The sequence below is a fragment of the Haemaphysalis longicornis genome, unplaced genomic scaffold, assembly GCF_048455015.1.
Source record: "Haemaphysalis longicornis isolate Haplotype H1 unplaced genomic scaffold, Haemaphysalis longicornis Haplotype H1 scaffold_29, whole genome shotgun sequence".
Lineage (NCBI taxonomy): Eukaryota > Metazoa > Arthropoda > Arachnida > Ixodida > Ixodidae > Haemaphysalis > Haemaphysalis longicornis.
In genome coordinates this window covers 2,908,237-2,930,071 of record NW_027526331.1, presented here as the reverse complement: position 1 = coordinate 2,930,071, position 21,835 = coordinate 2,908,237, and the positions used below count along the sequence as shown (strand labels likewise).

General features: G+C 47.0%; 1 protein-coding gene across 1 annotated transcript in view; it reads left to right on the top strand.

Annotated features, from left to right (window-relative positions):
* The window catches only part of LOC144173133 (uncharacterized), a 57,009-nt gene extending 48,253 nt beyond the window's left edge, over positions 1–8,756 (top strand). Inside the window, exons 13-15 of the mRNA XM_077701649.1 lie at positions 1,936–2,109; positions 3,855–4,077; positions 8,410–8,756. Of these exons, the coding sequence (XP_077557775.1) occupies positions 1,936–2,109; positions 3,855–4,077; positions 8,410–8,640 (628 nt within the window). The 3' untranslated portion in view covers positions 8,641–8,756. The remainder of the gene's footprint in view (positions 1–1,935; positions 2,110–3,854; positions 4,078–8,409) is intronic.
* The last annotated feature ends 13,079 nt before the right edge of the window (positions 8,757–21,835 follow it).

Genomic DNA, 21,835 nt, shown 5'->3' with positions numbered 1-21,835 from the left:
AATTGGGCAGAAGCCGCCCGGACGTACACGGTTGATCCTTAACTACACGTACAATGTTGTCGAAACTTTCGCAAAAATAATGCCTTGGAGGTCTCCCATCAACTTTTTAGTGACCTAATGAAATTCAAAACCTACGTTTTTCAGGGATTACCGAAGCCTCCAGAACATTATTAAACACCACATTACCATTTTTACCACTGTAAATAAGGTATATCAGGATACAGCGGAAGATCCTTTTCAACCTTCTCTGAAAATTATCTCACAAAAGCCCAGAAACACATGCCCAACAGTATCGAGTCTCTTACACAACAAATCATCAACTCCCCCAAGACATAAACAAACCGTTCTAAAATGTATATATTCAACACCTACTACAACAGCGTCAATACCCTACTTCTGTGCGACATCAAGCACGGCTTTTGAGGCCCACTTAAGTCTGCTTATGTTTTTTTTTTTCAGTTTGAAAGTATTATGGACAGTAATGGCGACACTCTATGCTACATCGCGCGTGCACCACCTTCGTTTTAAATAGATACCTTGTTACCATTCGTAGCCGCTCAGTGCGGGATTCCCATTGGTTTGCTAGCTGACTGCCCACATGAAGAGTTGGCCAATGGCGATGACACCTTCAGTCAGTTGCAAGGATGCGAATCGAACCCATTTGCGCACGGTGACACAAGTGACTTGAGATTATTTTAGCATAGCGCGTAGCTATGCTAAAGGACTTTCCGGCGGCGCATACGCACGCGGGCACTGCGCTGGGAGCTGTTCCACCTCCGAAAGAATGGGCGCGACACATTATCTCTAGAACGGGTGAAATGGCTCCTTAATGAATGGGCACGTGCACACTCGGGTGCTACCCCCTAAGGTAAAACCCTCTACAAAGTATTCTAAGCGTGCGCTACATGGACAGGGCTTTCCAGAGACATCTATGTCTGCTTACGTGCTTTGGATGCGAAAGCACAATGGCGTCTCCTAGCGAGAGCTTGCCGTTTTACCACGCGTGTGCCATGCTAGGTTAGCGTAGTACAAACAAATACGTCGCTGTTTACTGCGGACTTTCTAACGATCTTCAGAACGGTCACTCAAGGGTAGATGGGCCAATGAAGATGACACCTTCAATGAAACCTCACGCAAGATTCAGCAATTCTTATTTCGCTGAGACGACAGCGTACACTACTACAATTCCCACGTAACCCCTAAATTGTATTGTCCAGGCAAGAAGGCATAATACTGCCTATCCATAATTTTGTATGGTCGCAGTGTCGCACTGAAAGCGCATAAGAAGACTTCAAGGCCCTAGTTATTTTTTTTCAAGATGAAAGTGCAGCTGAGCAGTGGCCATTGGAGTGAGAGGATTCAAAGGTTGAAATCGAACAGAAAACTCAATGGCATACGGTATTGTTCGCACTACGTGTCCCGACATCTAGAATTTAGAGCACCGGTATCAATACAACCTTTCGCAACTTTAGTTATTTTCTGAAACAAGTACGTGTGATTTGTGTTTGTCCTAATTTTTGCAATTTCTATGGTGTAAGTCTCCCGAAACACCTCAGCGTTTTTTCCCCAGCCGTGCAGCCAAAATGTCGTTCGAAGGTACCACCAGGAATTTTTTTTATTCCTAACACTCGGTAGCGGTTTCTCAATCTCGAAAATGTTTAACGACCATTTTCTACATACTCGCTACTTCGTTGAAAATTTTTGGTTCTGAGGAGCTTGAGGAATCGCCGAATGAACAATTGCGGAATGGTTGCCATTTTTACGTTCAACGGCGCGCAGATTAAAAGTATAAAACCACCTTTTCATAGGCACGATAAAAAGTTTAGTGATCATGTGTTACTAGCTCAGGCAATGTAATCGGCGGTTGGATGCATTAATTTTTATCTGCCGACGTTGGGAACTTTGAAATTACTTTTTTTGTGTGTGCACTCTCAGCAGCGGCAACCGGCGGACACTGTCGTTGTGCATCGCTGTCCTGGGCGTGCCCCGTCTTCTGCTGCTGGACGAGCCGTACGTTGGAATCGGCAGCTCGGCACGCAAGCGCATCATCAACTTCATCAGCGCCATCCAGAAAGCTACCGAGGCTTCCATCGTGCTCAGTTCTCACAGGTGTGTCATTGTAAACGTTAGTTACACAAGCAAGTGCCCCAAGCCCTTTTTTTTTTGCTTTTTGGGATCAAGCTTAGGCACAACTGCTTCCAGTCGAGGCACAACGAAGTTAGTCCTTGAAACAGACGCACCAATGTATGTATGCATGTATGTATGCATGCATGTATGTTGCGTGTACGTATGTGTGTATGTATGCATGAATGTATGCATGTATGTATGTAGGCTGTATGTATGTATGTTGGTAATGGTTGTAGGTATGCATGCATGCATGCATGTAGGTATTATGTATGTGTGTGTGTATGTACGTGCTTAAGTGTATGTATGTACGCACGTACGTACTAGCGGCAGTACCCGGCGATGCCCGGATGGGCCACTGTACGAACTACACGAATGGGTATAACACTTGTTGGGTTACCTCTTACTCGTCTTACCTCGGAACTGTACACAATAAGCAACTCCTGCTTCCTGTCAATGCATGGACTCCTCCTGGAGGCGTACGGTTATGGGAAATGGCGGAAACTCGTGCGTTATTCGACCTATTTTGATCAAAATTCTACCAAGAAAGTGTATTCAAAGGACTACTGACTCAAGGGAACTATTATCTTGTAAGCGTAAAGGATAGTCATCAGTCACTTATAATAAAGAACATGGGCTCTTACAGGATGCGTGCGGTTGCAAAAATTCCCAACAGATGGACAGCGCTCTGCCAGGCGAGAAAATGGAAATGAATTCCATTTAGAGAGGTGTGTAATTTTGAAAATCCCGCTCGCCTCTAATATTCTTGTTGGTCTCAATACTTAAACTGGTTTTTAGACAACTTTATGGGCGGAATTTATAACCAAAAATGAATTGAATGTATCACAGGTCGGAGCATTTAAAAATCCGTAAGAGCAGGTAATGTGCCAAAAATTCTTATTCTCCCTATTACATGGCTGTTATAGAAAAATGCGCTGACGCGCACTCACACACGGCTCTGCTGGTGCTGAACAGTCAAAAGCCTGCGCAGCAGCCGCTTAACCCTCGCCTAGTCACGTGGTACCTCAGCGGTGAGGCTCCTAGCGAGCGAAACAATACGAAAGGCGCATCTTCCGCGCCTTCTGCTACCGGTCACTTGCTTCGCGCTGAAGTACCCTGTACGATGAAGTACGATGAAGCCCCTTGAAATGCCGCGTTTGCCCAATTCTAATCCGCACCTTTTTTCACTTAGATTACCCTTAAAGTTTACGTGCGCGTTACAATCGGGCTCAAAACCTACATCAGCTTTCAATGTTCCCCGCTCTGGTTTTAACGCCAGCAGGAGCTGGATAAGCAAGTTTGTGAAAACGAGGAATTTTCGCTGGTACAGTTGCGTGCGTCAAAACAATGTCTTGCCAGATATAGTGATGTCATTTCTTTTATATTGGTAAGGTAGGATCGGCGTCAATTTTTTTTAATTTCCATCAGTAAACTTACCCGTGCGTTACAGACAGGGGCGCGCTAGAATCGTGCAAACACGGTATGTAGTGTTGTAAAGCTTTGGCTCTAAAAGCACCAGCGGTGATTATCATACATACTAAAATTTAAAATTCAAGTCGTTCAAGTCTTCACAAGTAAATCTCAGTGGCACAGTAAATCCCCTACTGATCCTTAATCGGTTCCAACAAAATACAGAGCCATTTCATTGGCGGTTGCGCCGCTGAAGCAGAGCAGTCTGTGCTGTCAGACGGCCCCAAACGCACTATCCTAAAGCCTCGGTGCTCGTGCAGCATGGCCGATGTGGAGTTCCTGTGCAACCGCATCGCCATCCTGTCTGACGGCCAACTCCAGTGCATCGGCTCGCTGGCTAACCTGAAGGAGAAGTTCGGAAAGGGCTACACCATCATCGTGAAGACGTACCCTTATCGCAAGCAAGACGACGACTATCTGCGTGATGTGGCCGAGGCGATTGTGAGAGCCTTCCGCAGGGCAGAGCTCATGCAAATCTACGAGGTAGTACCGCTTTTTTTACACTAGCAATGACGTAGTTAGTGCGTGGTGGAAGTAATTAGAGTTGTCTGCAACGCAAGGCCACAAAGCTTGCAGAAATTTTATTAAAGGAAGGAACACCGGCGGCAGATAATTGTTGACAGAGCTTTTTGCTGATGTTTGATTTGGGCAACTTAACTCTGGATTTTTTTTTTTTTTTTTGCACCGGGGTCGTTTTTGTTGTAAAACTGACACGACAAATGAGTTTATCTTTTGCAATTGTCCTTCTGGTCCGGGAGGTTTAAAATTACAATTGCAGCAAAAGTTGTATGTCCCGACAAAGTGTGTCTTCTGTGTGGTTCCGTAAGAGCTGGTGATTTGTAAAAAAATTAGAAATGACGTAATTTGCCTTACTTATTTTATTATGGTTCCTTTTTATACAAACGAAGTATTTGCACAAAGCACGCAATTCGTAAGTTTCTCAGTTTTATAAAAGGCGGGCTTCGGGGCACAAGCGTTATGAATGCTCCCATGTATGCACTTGTGGCACGGTTAAACCCATGCAAGTGACAGAACCTGTGGTCGGTGCGTGAGTGAGAAGCCAGCACGGCAGAAGTAAAGTATACATAGTCGCTGTTTACCAGCTACAAATTTCGGTCCAAGACAACTTACCCGCCGCTGTGGCTCAGTGGCTAAGGCGTTGCGCTGCTGAGCACAAGGACGCGGTTCGATTCCCGGCCGCGGCGGCCGCTTTTCTGATGAAGGTGAAAAGCAAAAACGCCCGTGCGTACGAAGTTTCGGCGTACGTTAAAGATCCCCAGGTGGTCAAAATTACCCAGAGCACTCCACTACAGCGCGCCTCATCGCCTGCATTGCGTCGGCGCGTTACACCCTAGAATCAATCAATCAATCAAGACAGCTTACTGGGGAAAGTTTCTTTGAAAAATGCACCATCGTTCAGCTTGGGCTACTGAAATCGAACGGTTCGTAGCGACACTATACGGCGCGTTGGATACTAGGTATTCACTAATAATTTAGCTGAACCGACCACTCATTTTTAAAGAATTATTATTGTTTTACAATATTTGGTTTTGAAATATATTCTAAAAATAAACTTGTCTGTAATGTGCGGAGAAAGCAACTGCGCTTCCGCATTCATGGTACTCAAGGGCTTTTCGTAGTGCTGTGAAAATAATCTTTAGAGTGGCTTTCTCCTCCTCAGTAGGCAGAGTTCTGAATACAAGCGCCTATCTCGAGCTCACCAGTAACTTGTAAGCTGATATGCCACAGTGCAGTTTCCATGTCTCACACGAAAAAAATAAGCAAATTTCTCAGTATTAACAGTACGAAGTGTGAGTGGCACAATCTGGTTGTAAGTTTAGAAGGACTTGTTGGTGGGAAAGTTGGTTCATCCTTAACGTAAAAAAAAACACTGCGCAAATTGAGACGGCCACAAAAAGGAAAGTACACGAGGACAGAAAACAAGGGCAGGTGGTAAGGGCATAGCTCATTGTCCCACCACACGCCGAAAAACTGCTGACGGAGGATAAAACAATCAAAAAACTTTAGGAGAAATTAGGGCGCACATCATTAAAAATGAGAAGGTGAGATGTCGCACTGTCGATGATCACAACGCCGACGGCAGCCTTAAATACGACGGTGGACGCTTCCCCGGCCGGGCCAAAAACAGTACCCGCTTCCCAGCGTGCTCGCATAACTGTTCCTTCTTAGATACGCGCCTGCTTACCAGTGTACGACCGCAAGCGTGCTTTCAAGAGAGTGCCCGCGCGGGAATGACGCATTAGCTTGCCAATTTTACTGCATTTCCTGTTCACACACGCCTGCTTCCCGGTGGGCCAGCTGCCGGCATATTCGTCTGGTTCTCCAATGTTTCCGAAGGTGAAAATAGACTCGCAACAATTTGCGGCAGAAGTGTGTTGAGCAAGGCAATCGTATTCAAAAATATTTCGTGCACTCGGAGGGAACTTTGCTAATTCAATGACGTTCTCTTCTGCGATTGTGGATGACCAGCGGAGCTGGAAAAAATAGCCCCTTACTTTCTACTGTGACAATGCCTTTGTTTTGTCGCTATAATTCATATATAGGCAGACTTCCAACCGCGGACACATTCTCGGATAAAGTCCAATCGATGCCTCTACGCCGCTGTGTAGTTGGCTTATAAGAGTCGGTGCGGAAGCGCTATCGAAATGCCCCGGAAACGCGAAACGCGTAAGCCCATTCCTTTACCGCTGCGATACATCCATGTTGAAGTCATCCACTGCGACCTTAAAGGTAGTGCCATGCGAACTCACCCGAGGGCGCCTGAGCACTTCTTAAAGGTTCGGGATTCGAAAGCTGTAATGTCCAGTTTGGCGACTGAAACGCCCTCGCTTCCACCCCGTGTTCTTGAAGGAGTTCGTCCCCTTGCTGCCTGACACGACTTACGGTTTCGAATGACTTCGATCGTCTCTCACGCGTTAAGCCTATGTTTGTCCCGTTCTCAACTGCGAGTGGAAGTGCGTGCTATCGAACGCCTCGCGCTTCAAAGACACGTGGGGCCCCGTGTGCTTTGATGTGAGGACATAGAAGAAAGTATGGAAACTTAGCATAATGCAGCTCCGATATAAAATGTGCTTGCTACGTCCACGCGAGGCCAGCGACACGGGCCACTCGCCTGGCGAAGTGACGGAAACGCAACGGGTCGCCCCAAAGTAAAAAAAAAAGAGGTTCAAGGAGGTCGTCAAAGATAGTAGCAGTCGGTTTGTTTGAATTGCCGCAATGTGTTTCTATAATCTGCAGGCACTTTTGTGGCCCAAGACGGGTTTCGTACAAGCGATGTAGTATGCACGAGGACGTCAAAATAGCCATTCGCTATTTGTCTTCACTGTTTCTCAGATGCACGATTTCTCATTCCTCTCAAGGACGTGGGTTCGATTCCTGGCCGCAGCGGCCCCTTTTCAATTGGAGCAGAAAAGCGAAAACGCGTTTTTTGCCACACGTAAAGATCACAAGGTCTTCAAAATTAATCTGGAGCCCTACACTACGGCGCGCCTCATAGCCTGTGTAACGCCGACGCATTATAACCCATAAACGAGCAGGCTTACTGAATCCCCGTTTGGTTAACACTCAACAACTTATGCAGGAAATGACAATTTTGTTTAAAATAATAGGGGTCTGTGTCCGTTTTAATCAACAGCATATAAGTAGCCTGCTGAGAATTGGATGACAGTTTTAGCGATAAAAAAACAAAAATCCTTTACGTAGCGTTTTTCTCTCCGTGTATTCTCATTCGCATTGCAGAACACACGGCGAGGCTAATGATTTGTGCCCTCAACAACTCACGAGGATGGCTCGGTGGGCAACTTGGTGGTGCATATTAACAGGGTTAGCAGCACACGCGTTGGGCACAGGAGGAAGGAACGACAGGACAAGGCGCTCATACAACTGATTTGTTATTCAGAAAAGAAAGGCATATAAACCCCCGCACATCCAGCAGCATGGCCAACACAACCTTCCGTCAACACTTATCCTCTCGCCTTCAGCATGTTACAAACGTTGGCTGCTTATTATGGCTGCTTATTACGCGCACTCCGAGAATAGATGTTGCAATAAAATCAGTATTCTACCTGAAGATTAGTACACAACTATTACGGGGATCAGACGTATCGAGGACCTGGGACTGGTGATCATATTTCAGGTGTCTAATAACAGAATTTTTGTTCCATGTTCTTGTTTTAAGTGCAGATCACTTTATGGGCTCGCATTGCCGTCGTAGCTCGCTAACGGTCGATGCGTCTGCCAGAATCAGGCGGCGCAGTGAGATAACGGACCCAAGTACAGTCTTGTGTAGAGTCGTCAGGGAGTCACGGTGAGGCTTCGAAAATCACGCGGTTTAATTTTTAAATAGTCATAACCGTTGGAAGTTGCGTAACAGTTGCGTAACAGCGTCGCAACACGCTGCATTTTTGAATTCCATAGGGGCGATTTCCCGTGCAAGCCGGGTGAACATCCCAAGCGTTGTAGTCCCACACAAGCGACGAGCGCCAGGCCGGGGACTCGCTTGTACCTATTTTACCGTTACGTTTCCGGCGCCACCAAGGCACACGAATGCACGTGGTGACTTTCACATATAGCGCCTGTGAATTAAAACGGGTTTGATCTGCAAGTAAAGCGCTCGTGTTGTGTACCCCTTCCCTTTGCTTTTCTCGTTTCCCTTTATTGCAAAGGACGTAAAATAAAGTAGCAATGGATATATAATCATACCAACTTCCCGTCGTTCATTCCTACTCCAAGTCTATGTTAGTGGATGTGCAGCTGTAAGAGAAAGTATTTCAGTGCGTTGTGGCTCTCTCGCAGGGTCAACTCGAATTCCACATGTCCCGAGTGTACCTTCTGTGGAGCGACATGTTTTCGCGTATGGCCAACATAAAGAAGCGCTACAAGCTGCAGGATTTTTTCATCACGGACACCTCCCTCGAGCAAATCTTCCTCAGCGTGGCGCGCAAGGAGGCCAGCAGTGCAGACACCGCTGCAGCCAAGGCCAACGCCAGGGACGCTGGCTCCCCACCTGTCGCGCTTGGAATATGAAGCCGACATCGACCGAATTTTCAATAATGCAGAATGGACACTTCTGCGATTAGAACGTTTAGGTTGTGTTTTGAGGTCGTAACTGGGCGGCATGTTCCGACAACTACTTTCATTTTGAAGACACCTATGTAGAATGTATATAACTTTGCTACTAGAAAGCAAAAACTGAATGTCAAACGGCAATTTTCTACCCAAAAAAACCTCCCAAATAAAAACGATCAGCTAAATGAAACTCTAAAGCTTTTTTTTCAACCAAATTTCGCATTCAAAAAGTCAAATTTGTTTTATGAAGGTGGTCAAAACGTTAAAAACAGCAGATTTACGGGGACGTTTGCTTTCTAAGGCTTTGATAAAATTACTAGCTGGTTGTCAACCCAAGGCCTCCATTGTCTTGGGTGGCTAACTACAAGCTGCTTTAAGATCATTCTTGTTGATGAAAGTTCCGCCACTTGTCGGAGCCAAAGCGATCTTTTTCACACGACGGACATTTCCGCGGCCGGATCGGTGACGTCGCGTGACGTCAGTAGACGGTCCGGCTCAAGGAAGCATCCACAGGAATGATAAAGCGAGCAGACGACAGCGCGGACGAGCAGAGCGTACTCTCGACGCGTTGCTCGTCTGTGGGTATAGTGAACTAGAAATTCTAGTTCACTCTACTGCGGGCGGCGAAAAGCGCCACAGGTCGAGAGTACCGGCTCCGAGTGGTCGAGAGTACCGGCAAAGATGAACGGCGACCGGAAGCGTCGCGGAGCGGCTAGAAAGAGGAAAGAAATCCTTGGGTCACGTGATCAAAACGCGACGTCCCTGGACTTGTTTTTGAGCGCCTAGGGACAACGCCGAAGTAGGCGCAGCATTTCCCTGGGTCCCCCCCCCCCAGTGAATGATTTGCGCTGTGAGTACCCAGCGTGTCAGTTCGTGTTGATTGCTACGAAATGAAGCTGCAAATGCGTGAATATAGCGTGAATGCTAGTATTGGTGCGCTCTCCCTATCCGATTAGGTGTCTTGCATACCTGCATACTACTGCGACATTTCAAGAGAGACTTGCAGCCTGAGCTCAGCGTATATCAGCCATGCCGATCGTTGGCTGTCACAGACACGGAAGAGCGGAAAAGAGGGCATCTACGCGCTCATTTTTCCAGCAGGGTCAGTAACGTCGTTATTTAATGTTTGCTGTAGTTATTGAGCTTATACCACTGTACTGGGTACCTAAAGCTGCGTGAATTCTTGTTTGCGTAGCCGCCTCGGCCTCCTAGTGGTCATTCTCGTTCCCGATAGTATTGTTACGTTAACAATTGATGGATAATCTTGAATTCAAATTTATCGTGCGCTGCATACTTGGACGAGGAACAGAGACAGTTGAAAAATACAAACCAGACGTTGGCGCGCAAACCAACACCTGCTTCGTGAAGCCAACGTGCCTGTGGTTTGTCTTTTCCCAGTCCCTGTTTCGGCCAAGTATGCAGCACACGCTGAATTCAAATTAAGATGCTATGTCCCAACACACTCCGGCCGCAGTTTCAAGCGTTTCTTTGTTTTTCCTCTTGTGTAGTAGCCCATAACATTGCTAAAGTTTGATCAAACCGGTGGCGTGTACTCCCCGAAGCGCAGTCCTGGATGTACGAGGTGCAGTGCCTCGATCGTACGTATGCGTGTGTTTGATAGCGTTAATCTCGCGAGTATGTCGTGTGCACGCATCTTCGGGCAGTTGGTTGCGTTGCGGGAGATGAATGGCAAACGTCGCTTCTGTACAGAGAACGTAAGGATACCGCGGCCAAAGGGGAAAAAAATTGGGCCCATCTCCCCGCGAGGGGGACTCGAGCAAATGCGTCGCATAGGGGGGGGGGGGTGTATTGCGTTAACGTTTAGTGTTTGGGGAGTTGGTGGTAGTGAATGCGTTGTATTAGCAGCTTCTTGGCGTAGTTTGAATGAGTCAAGGATATAAGGCGCGTTCGTAGCCTCCCATTCTGTGTCGGCTTTGTGGCGCAGTGGGTAGAGCACCATGTACATTGCGTTCCGCCCGCAGGGTCGAGGGATCGAAACCAGGCCCCCGATAGTATTTTTTTTTATATATAGTGTAGGGGGAGGGGTGCGGACTACGACTACGGACGCCAACGCGGGTGACATCGTGAGTTACTGAAATGCTCTGCATTTAAAAAAGCGTGAAACCGTGAGCCAAAAAAGACGGAAGAGGGAGAGAGAAAGGATAGACCAAATGACGGCGGCAGAATCAGATCGTCCGAGGGGCTGTGAAGGTTACGCGGCATTTTGGGCCCTTTATGAGGAGGCACCAGGAGCAACTGTCAGTACACTTTACATTGAAAATGAATAGAAGCAGCTGCGTATGGGACAAATAGTATGTGGCAGGGCATCAAGCCACTGAAAATTTGAAAGCACACAAATAACGCGTACAGGCAGGAGAGACACACCACAGTCTCGTCAAACAAAGGGTGGCACCCACACTTTTTTATAATGCACAGGAATATTTGCGCCTGTTGAATTCGTTATTGTAAACAAATGCTCTCCGAGATGCACGCTGAGACAGCGTCCTGTCTGGCCCACATACACGGACTTACGTGACAACGGAATTCTGTAAACCATGCCTATTGTACAACGAACTAAAGGCTGCGCATGGTTAACACTGGACTCGTTCCTCCCTTCCCTTATGTGATCCTTGTTATTAACAATGCGGCAGAGATTGTCCACTTGTGCTTTTGCAGAAAACAACACACAGGACGATTCGCTGTGTGTTCTTTTTCTTGTAGTGGGTTCTCCTATGTGGTCTTATTCCACGTCGCCATCTTTTACGCATTTTGTTTTTCAAAGATTTATTATTAGCCAACCCAGCTTTCAGTTGTGCTGACACACCACTAATCCTGTTCTTGTAGCATCTGCATGGGAAGGTTTCCAGTGGAAAAAGTGCTTGGACCTGGCCCCTACGATGTTTGTGCAGGGCCTGGAGGGAAAGCCTTGATCTACAACCTTTTTGGGTACCAATAGAAAGCAGGTGACTGCCTCTAGAAGTGGGTCTTTTTGTGGTACACTCGAAATTAGCAGCAGACAGACTGCATCTGCTCGGAGACCACCCTGGTAGTATGAGAACCAAATATGTAGCTGTGACCTAGTTACTGACGAGAAGACTTAAAGGAGCCATGAAGAGAAAACACAAGTTTGGTTTATTCAAAAGATTGTCTCGTTAGAATCATACTGACACCACTTTTAACGTAAACTTCGCTCAAATAAGCTACATAATTAGGAAAAATGGGAATGGTCATGCGACCCACCAGCTCATTTCCCGCAACAGAACCTATGATGTCACATGAGCTAAGCTATGCGATTGGCGGAGGCTGGCAGAAGCAGACGCAAATTAGGTAGAGCTTACAAACTAGACGAAGGAGCGGTTTGCGCTTAAATTTAGGGCACATTATTTACAAAGCAATAAGAATGATGGGACAAACAGTGGAAGTTACGAAAGCACATGTAAACATAGAAGTACTGATGCGTTCTGCTGTTCGTACTGCGCACAGCATGCATGCTTGGTTTAGCTGCACAGCACTACGGGGCTTGGGGTTGCCTCAGACGACACTGGCCGATTGACGCAAGCAACGGTGTCTTACGTGACCCCATTTGTCGAGCGAGCACTGTTTCAGGGAACGAATATTTTCTCCCAGAACAAAAACAAGCCAGGTTTAAATGCGGGCAAAAACAAACCAAACGCTTGCCACGGTATGGTGGCGCCATCTAGGTTACGGAACGTAAAGAAACGCGGGAACAAACCAACACCGCTGTACAGGGTGGAGACAACCTTTGAACGGTCCCGTGCCGCCGCAATTGGGCCAATGGGCTCAACGCGTTATTCGTTTCGTTTCCCACGAGACCTAGCAAAGCGAAACAGATAATATGATTCAAACTTCTTCAGTAAACCGCGTTGCGGCGATAATTTTAGCGCGGTTTTGACACAATGACTTGCTTCGGCGGCGAGCGAGCAACCGAAAATGGCGGCGCCAGCGTATACGTGTCTCTACCCTGTACGGCGGATGCGTGAATGAAGGTACTCTAGGCTGCAGAGCGGTCGGTTCCTGTGATGTCATTTGGGACCACGAAAACGCATGATTGAGCGGGAAAATCAAAATTTTAACCGAAATTGTTTAATTTCTCAGTGAATAAAGCACCGTTTGTATCCGGACAAGCGCTGGGGGCACTATAAAACACGAAATCTTTCGAATAAAACCAACTTGCATTTTCTCTTCATGGCTCCTTTAATAAAAAATCAACTGCCAATCTGTTGAAACGACAAAAACGGGGGATGTGAAGCTTTCCAAAACCAAGTCCAACACCAAATTAACCAGCACCAGTACTGAGCAACTGTTTCTTATTGGTACGGTCTGCTGCAATGCAGTTGTGCTTTCTGGAGCTTTACTGATGCAGGCAATCCATGGCCTTCCGTAGTGTACAACCGTTTTCATTAGAGGAATGTGTACATTTTCTGTGTAATTTTCCACTTCCATGCAAACCCAAATTGCTTCGACTGTGCTGGAATGGCGCAATGGGATAGACGTCAGCTTCATAACTTGAAGGACCCAGGTTCAGTTCAGATCATGGGAAGCGTTTTAGTGTTTTTACACTTCACCCATAATCGTCATCATCGGGAAAAGTTGGCTTTCCTGCAGTGCATTTTAAGGGTTGACTACAGATACATCAGGGAGAGGCTGGCTTCACTTTAGTGAATGAAACTGCGCGAAGTACAGTATGTGCGTGAGCCGAGCCAGTAAGGAGTGGTTATAGGTTAAATCCTTGTAAAGATCACAACAAGTTCGGTGTGAATCCCTAAGCTTGAAAACTTGTCAAATCTAAACGTGAAACTTTATTGAACCAGTATTTCATGCTCAGCTGAGGAATGGTAGACAGATGAGGGCAACAACAGGCAGAAAGGGCCAGCATGAAGTTCGTACCAGCATGAAGTTCATGTGTCTGTGTAAATATTTTAAAAAGTACTGGTACGAAATTTTCGTGTTACATTTCTCCCATTGCTATGGCTGCCTACCAGCCCAGGAATCATAGCATAGAACATTAGATGGTCGACCGCAGGGCAAATAAATAATTATTTTGAGCCTTGTTTTTTCGTATCAGTTTCGGCTTCGACAAAACAAACACCAAGGCGGCCGCCATGAGAGAATGGCAGTGCTGATGTCACTGCTTTCGTTGCATCATGGTCAGACTGGACGCGTGCGCTAGATTGAGCGAACACGGCCAGGCTGGCCATGGTTGCACACGCCTAAGCCACACGATATCAGTCCCAAAACTGTGACATGATACACAAGGCAGTGCAGCGTGCTCCATCAGCAGCCGGTGTGTTGGTTAAGTGACTGGAGCCCTGATGTAGGCAGTTTCGGGCGAATTGCATGGTGAGGCACTCCACGCGTCTTGCTTATGCCAGTGTCAAAAGGGTATTTATTCTGAGCTTTCTGATGTATGCAAAGGTTACACTTGATTTAAAATATGTTATACTGAACGGTTGCTATTAAAATCTTCATATACAAAGGAAACTTTTTGGATAGTTATCTCAGCTTTTATATTTCGCCTCAGTACTCTTTTAAGTAGAGCCTCATCATGTTATGAATGTTTAATAAAGTCGATGGTTGGACGGCATACCGTCTGGTCAGGTAGCATACTTCAAAACAAGAAACACAGGTCACTGACCAAGTCAAAAACAAATTGACGTTTCGGGAGCGCTACGGCTCCCTTGTTCACAATGAAAACGGCCACTGGAAGACGCCGAATTATCTAGCCCCCAGTAATCTTTTAAGAGATTTGGCGTAGTCAGGATTCATGCAGCCGTCCGTCCTGTTGATTGTGTGCGGAATTGTCTGAATAATCAAGGACTCCAGATTCAGGCGCGCAGATATGTTGCGTTCCGTTGTCAGTATCTTGGAATGTTCCCAGTTTATCGCATGTTGAGTATTCGCCACGTGTTCCGCAATGGCGTTGGAGACCACGTTTTTCTTTCGCACGTCGTACTGGTGCTGCTTTATGCGCTTGCAAAAATTACCGGATTCACCTATGTATACCGCTGGGCATTCGGCGCAAGCGATCCGATAAACAACACCAGGAAATTTGCAACGCGGAAGGCTGTCTTTCACATTCACGAGCTCATTGCGCAACTTGCAGACCGCCTCAAGGCCCTGACTCCAACCGGCTTTTTATCCGCCCTGCCCCCGCTCCCAAGATCAGCCGAAATTTTCATAAACAAATATTTTGCTAATGCTAGCCTTACCCCTGAGACCTTCCGGAAATGGTACACCCCGTCTCTACCGCCTCGATGTCCCTTCTGCGCCTCCCCCACTCCCGCCAATCTCCAGCACCTAATTTGGCACTGCCCGAAGTTCGTGCGCTACAGAACCTTCAAGCCTCCTCCAAATACAGCCTCTCTTTACATCGACCCTCGTACACTGGAACCCTCCATGCTGGCTTTAATTGCACACTTTTCCCTAAAAAGCGGTCTAGCGCGAGCAGTCTAGAGTCGTGAGCCTGCTCTCCTCACCCCACGCGGCCTCTTCAGCATTCTTAAGGAGCCCACCTGGTTTGGGTCGAACTGTACGCATTTAAGATGTCCCAAGTTACAACCCCCCCCTTCTATTTCCCCTTCCCCCACTTGACGTAGAGTCTTCCTGCCACAATAAAGGCTACCTCCTCCTCCTCCTCCTCCTCCTCGTAGGTGCGTGCGCCAGTTGCAAATTGTGCTTTCGGAAAACACGTGCCAGGGCCTCACTGATTCCAGGTACATATGGCACCACGGCGCGTTTTGGCTTCTCTGTGTTCTGGCTTGTTACATTTTCCTCGAGTAGAGGGCGCTCCGGAACCATTCTTCTCTGCCTGTTTTTCACGAACGAAAGCGGGTAGCCGTTCTTCTTTAGGTCCTTTTCAATTGTTGCCAATTCCTTCTGGAGCAAAACTTCATCGGAGCAGGTTCGTCTGGCCCGATTTGTTAATGCCATGACAACTGACCGCTTGTGACTGGTAGGGTGTGCAGACTTGAAGTCCAGGTACCTTCCAGAATGGGTCGGTTTCCGGTAAACACCGAAAGTAAGGCCTTCACCGCTACGAGAAACGATGGCGTCCAAAAAAGGAAGTGAGCCACTGGCCTCCTCTTCAATAGTAAATTGAATTGAAGGCTCCACGCCGTTAAGGTGCTCCAGGAAACGTTGAACGTGCCTCCGGTCCAGGACGCAGAAGCAGTCATCCACATACCTGAGAAACAGTTTTGGTCGTGGCTGGAAATTATCCAATGCCTTGGATTCTATGGCCTCCATTGCGAGGTTTGCCGTCGTCACGGATATGGAGGCCCCCATCGCTGTCCCGAACGTCTGCTGGTAGAATTCACCGTTGTAGCTAAAGTAAGTGTTTCCCAGGCAGAAACGAAGCAGCTGGCATAGTTCCGTCACGTCAAAAGGGGTCCGTTTTTCTAGCGATGGATCCTCGCTTAGACGTTGCCTGCAAGTTTCAATGGCCAGTTCAACAGGAACGCTTGTGAAAAGTGAGCAAACGTCAAACGACACGATGATATCATTTTCCTCCAGCGTGACAGCCTTCGCTTTCGTAATAAAGTCCGATGTGTTCTTGATGTAGGTCCCCGTCTTCCCGACCAGTGGCGCTACGATTTCGTGCAGGTACTTCGACAGAGAGCAAAGAGGAGACGTCGTAAAATCGAATATTGGGCGGAGCGGCACGTCTGGTTTGTGCACTTTCGGCAACCCGTAAATGGCTGGAGCTGATCCGTTGGTACAAAGCAGCCTGAAGTACAGGCGCTTGTATGATGGCGGTAATCCCTTGAAAACTTCCGCCAGCAATTTTTGCAAGTGCGTCTGCACTCTAGACGTGGGGTCCTTCGCAAGCTGGCTATAAGTGTCTTCATCGTGCAAGAGGCTCACCATTTTCTTGTGGTACGTTGACCGGTCAAGGATGACGGTCACGTTGCCTTTGTCGGCGGGCAGGACAGCAATGTCGTCGTTGGAACGTAGGCTACGGATGGCTTTGCGCTCATCTTCTGAGAGGGGGTTGCGAAAGGTGCTCCTTTTTATGTGAGAGAGCACACCTATGGCTTTCGTCCTAACCTCATCTTGAACGTCCTGATCCAGCAAACGTACGGCCCCTTCCACAGCGCACGCGACCTTGCGTATGTCAGGTGGCTTCCCCTGGTTAAAATTCAGACCACGCAGTTTCTCTTCGGCTGAAGACAGGACGTAGGAAGAAAGGTTTCGGGTTTCGAACAATGGAGTTGCCCGGTCATTCTCCTTCGTGGCTAGTAGCGCCTGCAGCTTCCTTTCTTGGGTCTTCGTATGCTTACATATTACATATTACATATGGCACCACGGCGCGTTTTGGCTTCTCTGTGTTCTGGCTTGTTACATTTTCCTCGAGTAGAGGGCGCTCCGGAACCATTCTTCTCTGCGTGTTTTTCACGAACGAAAGCGGGTAGCCGTTCTTCTTTAGGTCCTTTTCAATTGTTGCCAATTCCTTCTGGAGCAAAAATTCATCGGAGCAGGTTCGTCTGGCCCGATTTGTTAATGTCATGACAACTGACCGCTTGTGACTGGTAGGGTGTGCAGACTTGAAGTCCAGGTACCTTCCAGAATGGGTCGGTTTCCGGTAAACACCGAAAGTAAGGCCTTCACCGCTACGAGGAACGCAACATATCTGCGCGCCTGAATCTGGAGTCCTTGATTATTCAGACAACTCCGCACACAATCAACAGGACGGACGGCTGCATGAATCCTGACTACGCCAAATCTCTTAAAAGATTACTGGGGGCTATATAATTCGGCGTCTTCCAGTGGCCGTTTTCATTGTGAACAAGGGAGCCGTAGCGCTCCCGAAACGTCAATTTGTTTTTGACTTGGTCAGTGACCTGTGTTTCTTGTTTTGAAGAATGTTTAATAGTGGTGCTACTCCTTAAGGTATTTTTTAGTTGTTTTAAGCTGACGTTTTGAGTTTGGAGTTAAGAGAGGCCGTAACATTCTGGCCGCCCATTTCTGGCCATCAGTATTTCTAAGTCGTTCTTCAAAACATTTTTTGCTCTGCACTTCTCTGAAATGTTGAGGACACCTAACTGAACTTAGTCGTGATTAGGGTATTATCGTGAAAAGGTCAAGCAATCTCTACCCTTTCACTCACCTGGCAGAGGATCATCCTTACACCATAAAGAGCTTTGTTTTGCTGTCTTTGCCACTTAGGACCACCATAGAACTTGCTGCCCACAGAGGAGTGCTCTCCAGCCGAATCAGGCTTAGGTGTCAGAGGAGCGAGGGTAAGAACTTTAAAATACTATTATAAAAAAGCACTATACAATAGCTATCTTTTTTGGAACGTGTTAACATGTCGACCAACCTCATGGCGACTGTAGAATTGTTTGTAGAGGGGCAAAATCAGAAAAATAGAGACGAGCAAGTAAGTCATCGTTGCACGACAGCTTCTGTAACACCTAAGTTAAGCTGCCTGCAATCAGTGGCGGTCCCAGGAAGGGGGGGGGGGGGGAGGGGGGCGATAGCTTTCCCCTCCCCTAAGGAGGTCCTCAGCTTTTTACTTTTTCATTTTTTAAGAATCCCACTTGTGCGAGGTTGCAAACAAGCTGTGGCCGCCAGAAATGCGAGCTTGAGCCAGCCGGCATGGTTATCACCTCCTCCGAAAAACTGGTGCAAGGAGGGGAGCGGTTCTTTATTCGCCCCCTCCAAAACCAATCTCTGGGACCACTACTGCCTGCTATTTACATGCAAACAAAATTGTATGCAAGATGTTTTCAGTTTTATTGCCTGGTTCAAAGAGACTGGTATACAAAATTTTGAGGAAATCTGGAGTTGGCCGTGTTTTTATTTGTATTAGGGGTTTTCATGGAAATGTGCCATTTTGTTATTTATTTTACAAATTTTTAACTGCTACAAGAACGTTAATTTGTAGAGGTAATTCCATGTATTTGGTGTTCTATGTTTATTTATTCAAGATACCCTTATGGCCCCATGAGCATTAATGAGGGGTGTGGTACCTGAGCAGATTGAACGAAGAATAATAACATCAGACAATTCTGCCAAGCGTGTACAAGAAAAAAAAGAAAAAAATACAGCAGAAACATCAGTGCCCATACGCATACTAAAAAACATGCCAGGAACACAATAATAATATGCTGTGTTTAGGCTATTTGGTCGTTTGAATTTTGAATGGGAGGCTCCTAAGGAAATATATGTAGTGCTTGACCAGTTTTCAAAATGGTATTTCTTTTCTACTTTTCAGTGACAGGTCTCAACGAGCATTTGGATGCACCTACAACATTCGTGCTGGGCACCTCTGATATCTGTCATCTTCTATGGCTGTGGAGCTGGGAATGAATAAAACTAAAAACTGGCTCCTTCATTTGGTATATTCCTCTTACATAGTGCAGGGACGTGGAAATAGTGAAAAATAGTGCAGGAACGTGGAAATAATGTGGAGGACAATACACGAGAACTTGCACGTCATCGTCCTCTGGTCTCTTATCTGGTATTTATGCTGCAGTTTAAACAACGAACTGCCAGGCTGCCAACATTCACAACCATTTCAAGTTTTACCTCTCAAGCTGAAAAGTTATAATTCATTTGTCCGAGGAACATTTTAAGGTTCTTCAGAAGAGCACATGATTAAAGATTGAGATGCTACGCTGCAGGTTCACTTACAACAGCGGGTTCTAAAAATTTTGCATATTTTAATACTGGCCTTCACATCTGCTTTTGAAGCCTGTAAGTTGGAAGCAATCTAATAATGCTTGCTCTACATCGGTTACTACAAAAGGCTAGTGTCATAGCAATCACGCAGCGCAATAACACAAATTTGTTTAGACTTAGAGCAACTAAATGAGCTACGCTACCATCTATCGCCAATAAATGTGCAGTTTAGAATGACCAGATCTGGAAACTGTCTTGAAGGGGAAATATCTCAACCTACGTTTTTTTTTTGGTTTAAAAGTGGCACACTTCACAAGTAAAAGTGCTGTACCGATTACTGTTCTCCCCGGCCGGTACATGCGCGCGCTTCTAGGAAATCTCGCAGCTCTGCGCGGAATTTTTTTTTTCTCATCGTTCTTGAAAGAAGCAAGAAACTTCAACGCAGAGGTAATTCAGTGTCGGAAAAATGCAGAAGACGCCCTCCAAGCCTGATGATTGGTTGGTGCGGCGCAGCAGTAATATTAGGGCCACACAGAGGAGGAAGAAATGTTGAAGTTTATAAGAATAAAGGAACCAGCGCAGGACAAACTCGGGGCGATACCATGGGCACGGTCAGGCAGGCGCGCTCCGCATTCATAAAAAAAATATCGTCGAGCAAGACACCCGTCAAAACTGAAAGGAAGCATCAGTTCCAGCCGTTTCTTGCGTCATCTGCTGCTAGACGCCGGCACTCAGCTTCTTACAGGGAATTCCCTAGGAGGCGACGTGCGATGCCACAACAAGCCTGCTCGCTGCAACAACAACTTCCCTAAATGTCCCTAACTTCTGTCCCCAACTGACAGTTGCGAGCCAATCAAAACGTGGAATATTTTCCTCCTCTTAGCCGCATGCGGAAGCGTCGTAGCGCGGTATGGAGGAAAGATCTTTCCTCCATGTAGCGCGGCGATGGCCGTAGCGTTGGCCACAAGAATGAGCCGCGTATGATCACGTATGCGTGCTGCGTGAGAACGGATAGATGCAGAAAGATGTAGCGCCCACGTTTTCTGGTTCTGCGTTTCTTGAACTCCTGCATTCTTTGCTGTCGCTACACGCGCTCTACCTTTCCCGGATTTCTGGCGTAGCTCCAGAAGTTGTTGCGGGCCTGCGTCACTTCTCATTTTGGTATCACCGCTGGGCAAGCAGTTCGCGAACGCTGCAATCAGTGTTTCGCCCACTCGAGTTTTTGTCTGACAAGACAAATGCCGCTGGCACGAAAGCCCTGCACCGCGGTGCTACCATGCCGAAACAAGCGTGCGTCCCGCGGGAAAAGGGCCCTAAGACCATGAAAACGTCAACAAACGAAGACGTAGCGGCGACCGCGCTACGCCCCTCTCCTCCGAGCACCAGCCTTGTGAACGCCAAATCGCAGTATTTTGCTGTTTTTCCCCGCCAGAATCGCGAGGCCCTATTCTCGACTGCACAAATTCACAGTGAACTGTGAATTTTCCGGAAGCCTTTCCTGATTGGCTTTCAATTTTGGTCACGTGCTTCCGGTTGACAAAGGGGTTTTGTGTACTTTCGTCATTTTGATTGATTGATTGATTGACTATAGTGTTTAACGCGCCGACGCAACGCAGGAGATGAGGCGCGCCGTAGTGGAGGGCTCCGGATGATTTTTGACCACCTGAGGATCTTTAATGTGCGCTAAAATCTCGTACACACGGACGTTCTTGCTTTTCGCCTCCATCAGAAAAGCGGCCGCCGCGGCCGGGAATCGAACCCGCCACCTCGTGCTCAGCAGCGCAACGCCTTAGCCACTGAGTTCTAAAGTTTTCCCTATTTCTCTACTGAAAACGCATAATCCTTGGCCTGCAATGAAAAACTAGGCTAAATGCAGCAGACATGACAACGTACGCCAGTCTTTGCTATCCAACAACAATACGGCTTGTATGTCACACTCTCTGTGATTGGCTGCGAAAGCGTGGCGTAATTTAAACAACTGGCGGGAACGATCACGTCACACATTGGCTAATTTAGCCTGCGTAAAAGAGACGTAATTTTACGTAACAGCTTGAAAAGGGGGGCTGCTGTATATTAACTCTTGCTGTTGTCGTCGTGAAATAAGGCAAAATATTTCTCCGACCTTCGGCGCAATGAAAACCCTGTGGATTTGCAGCAGGCGCAATTTTGCATGACGCGCGTTTTAGAGCAGTATTTTCTACCGAAAGATATAATAGTTCTGACTATTTCCAAGTCAGCCATCACGGAGCACGTAAATAACGTGTCTTAGTTTGCTTTTATGTTTGGTAATAAAAAAAATTGGCGCAACAGCAACATAAGACGGCAGTCCTCTCCATGACACAGAGAACCCAATGCATGGCATTTGTCCACACTCCTCCTAGTAAGCTGCTGGGTCATCTTGTCACGATGCCAAAGACGACGCAGTTGTTTTCAAGGAAAACAAGTTTATTGAAGCGAACTTGTGCTCCCCTAACAACTCTAGAATACACAGGCGGCGAAGCAGCAGTCA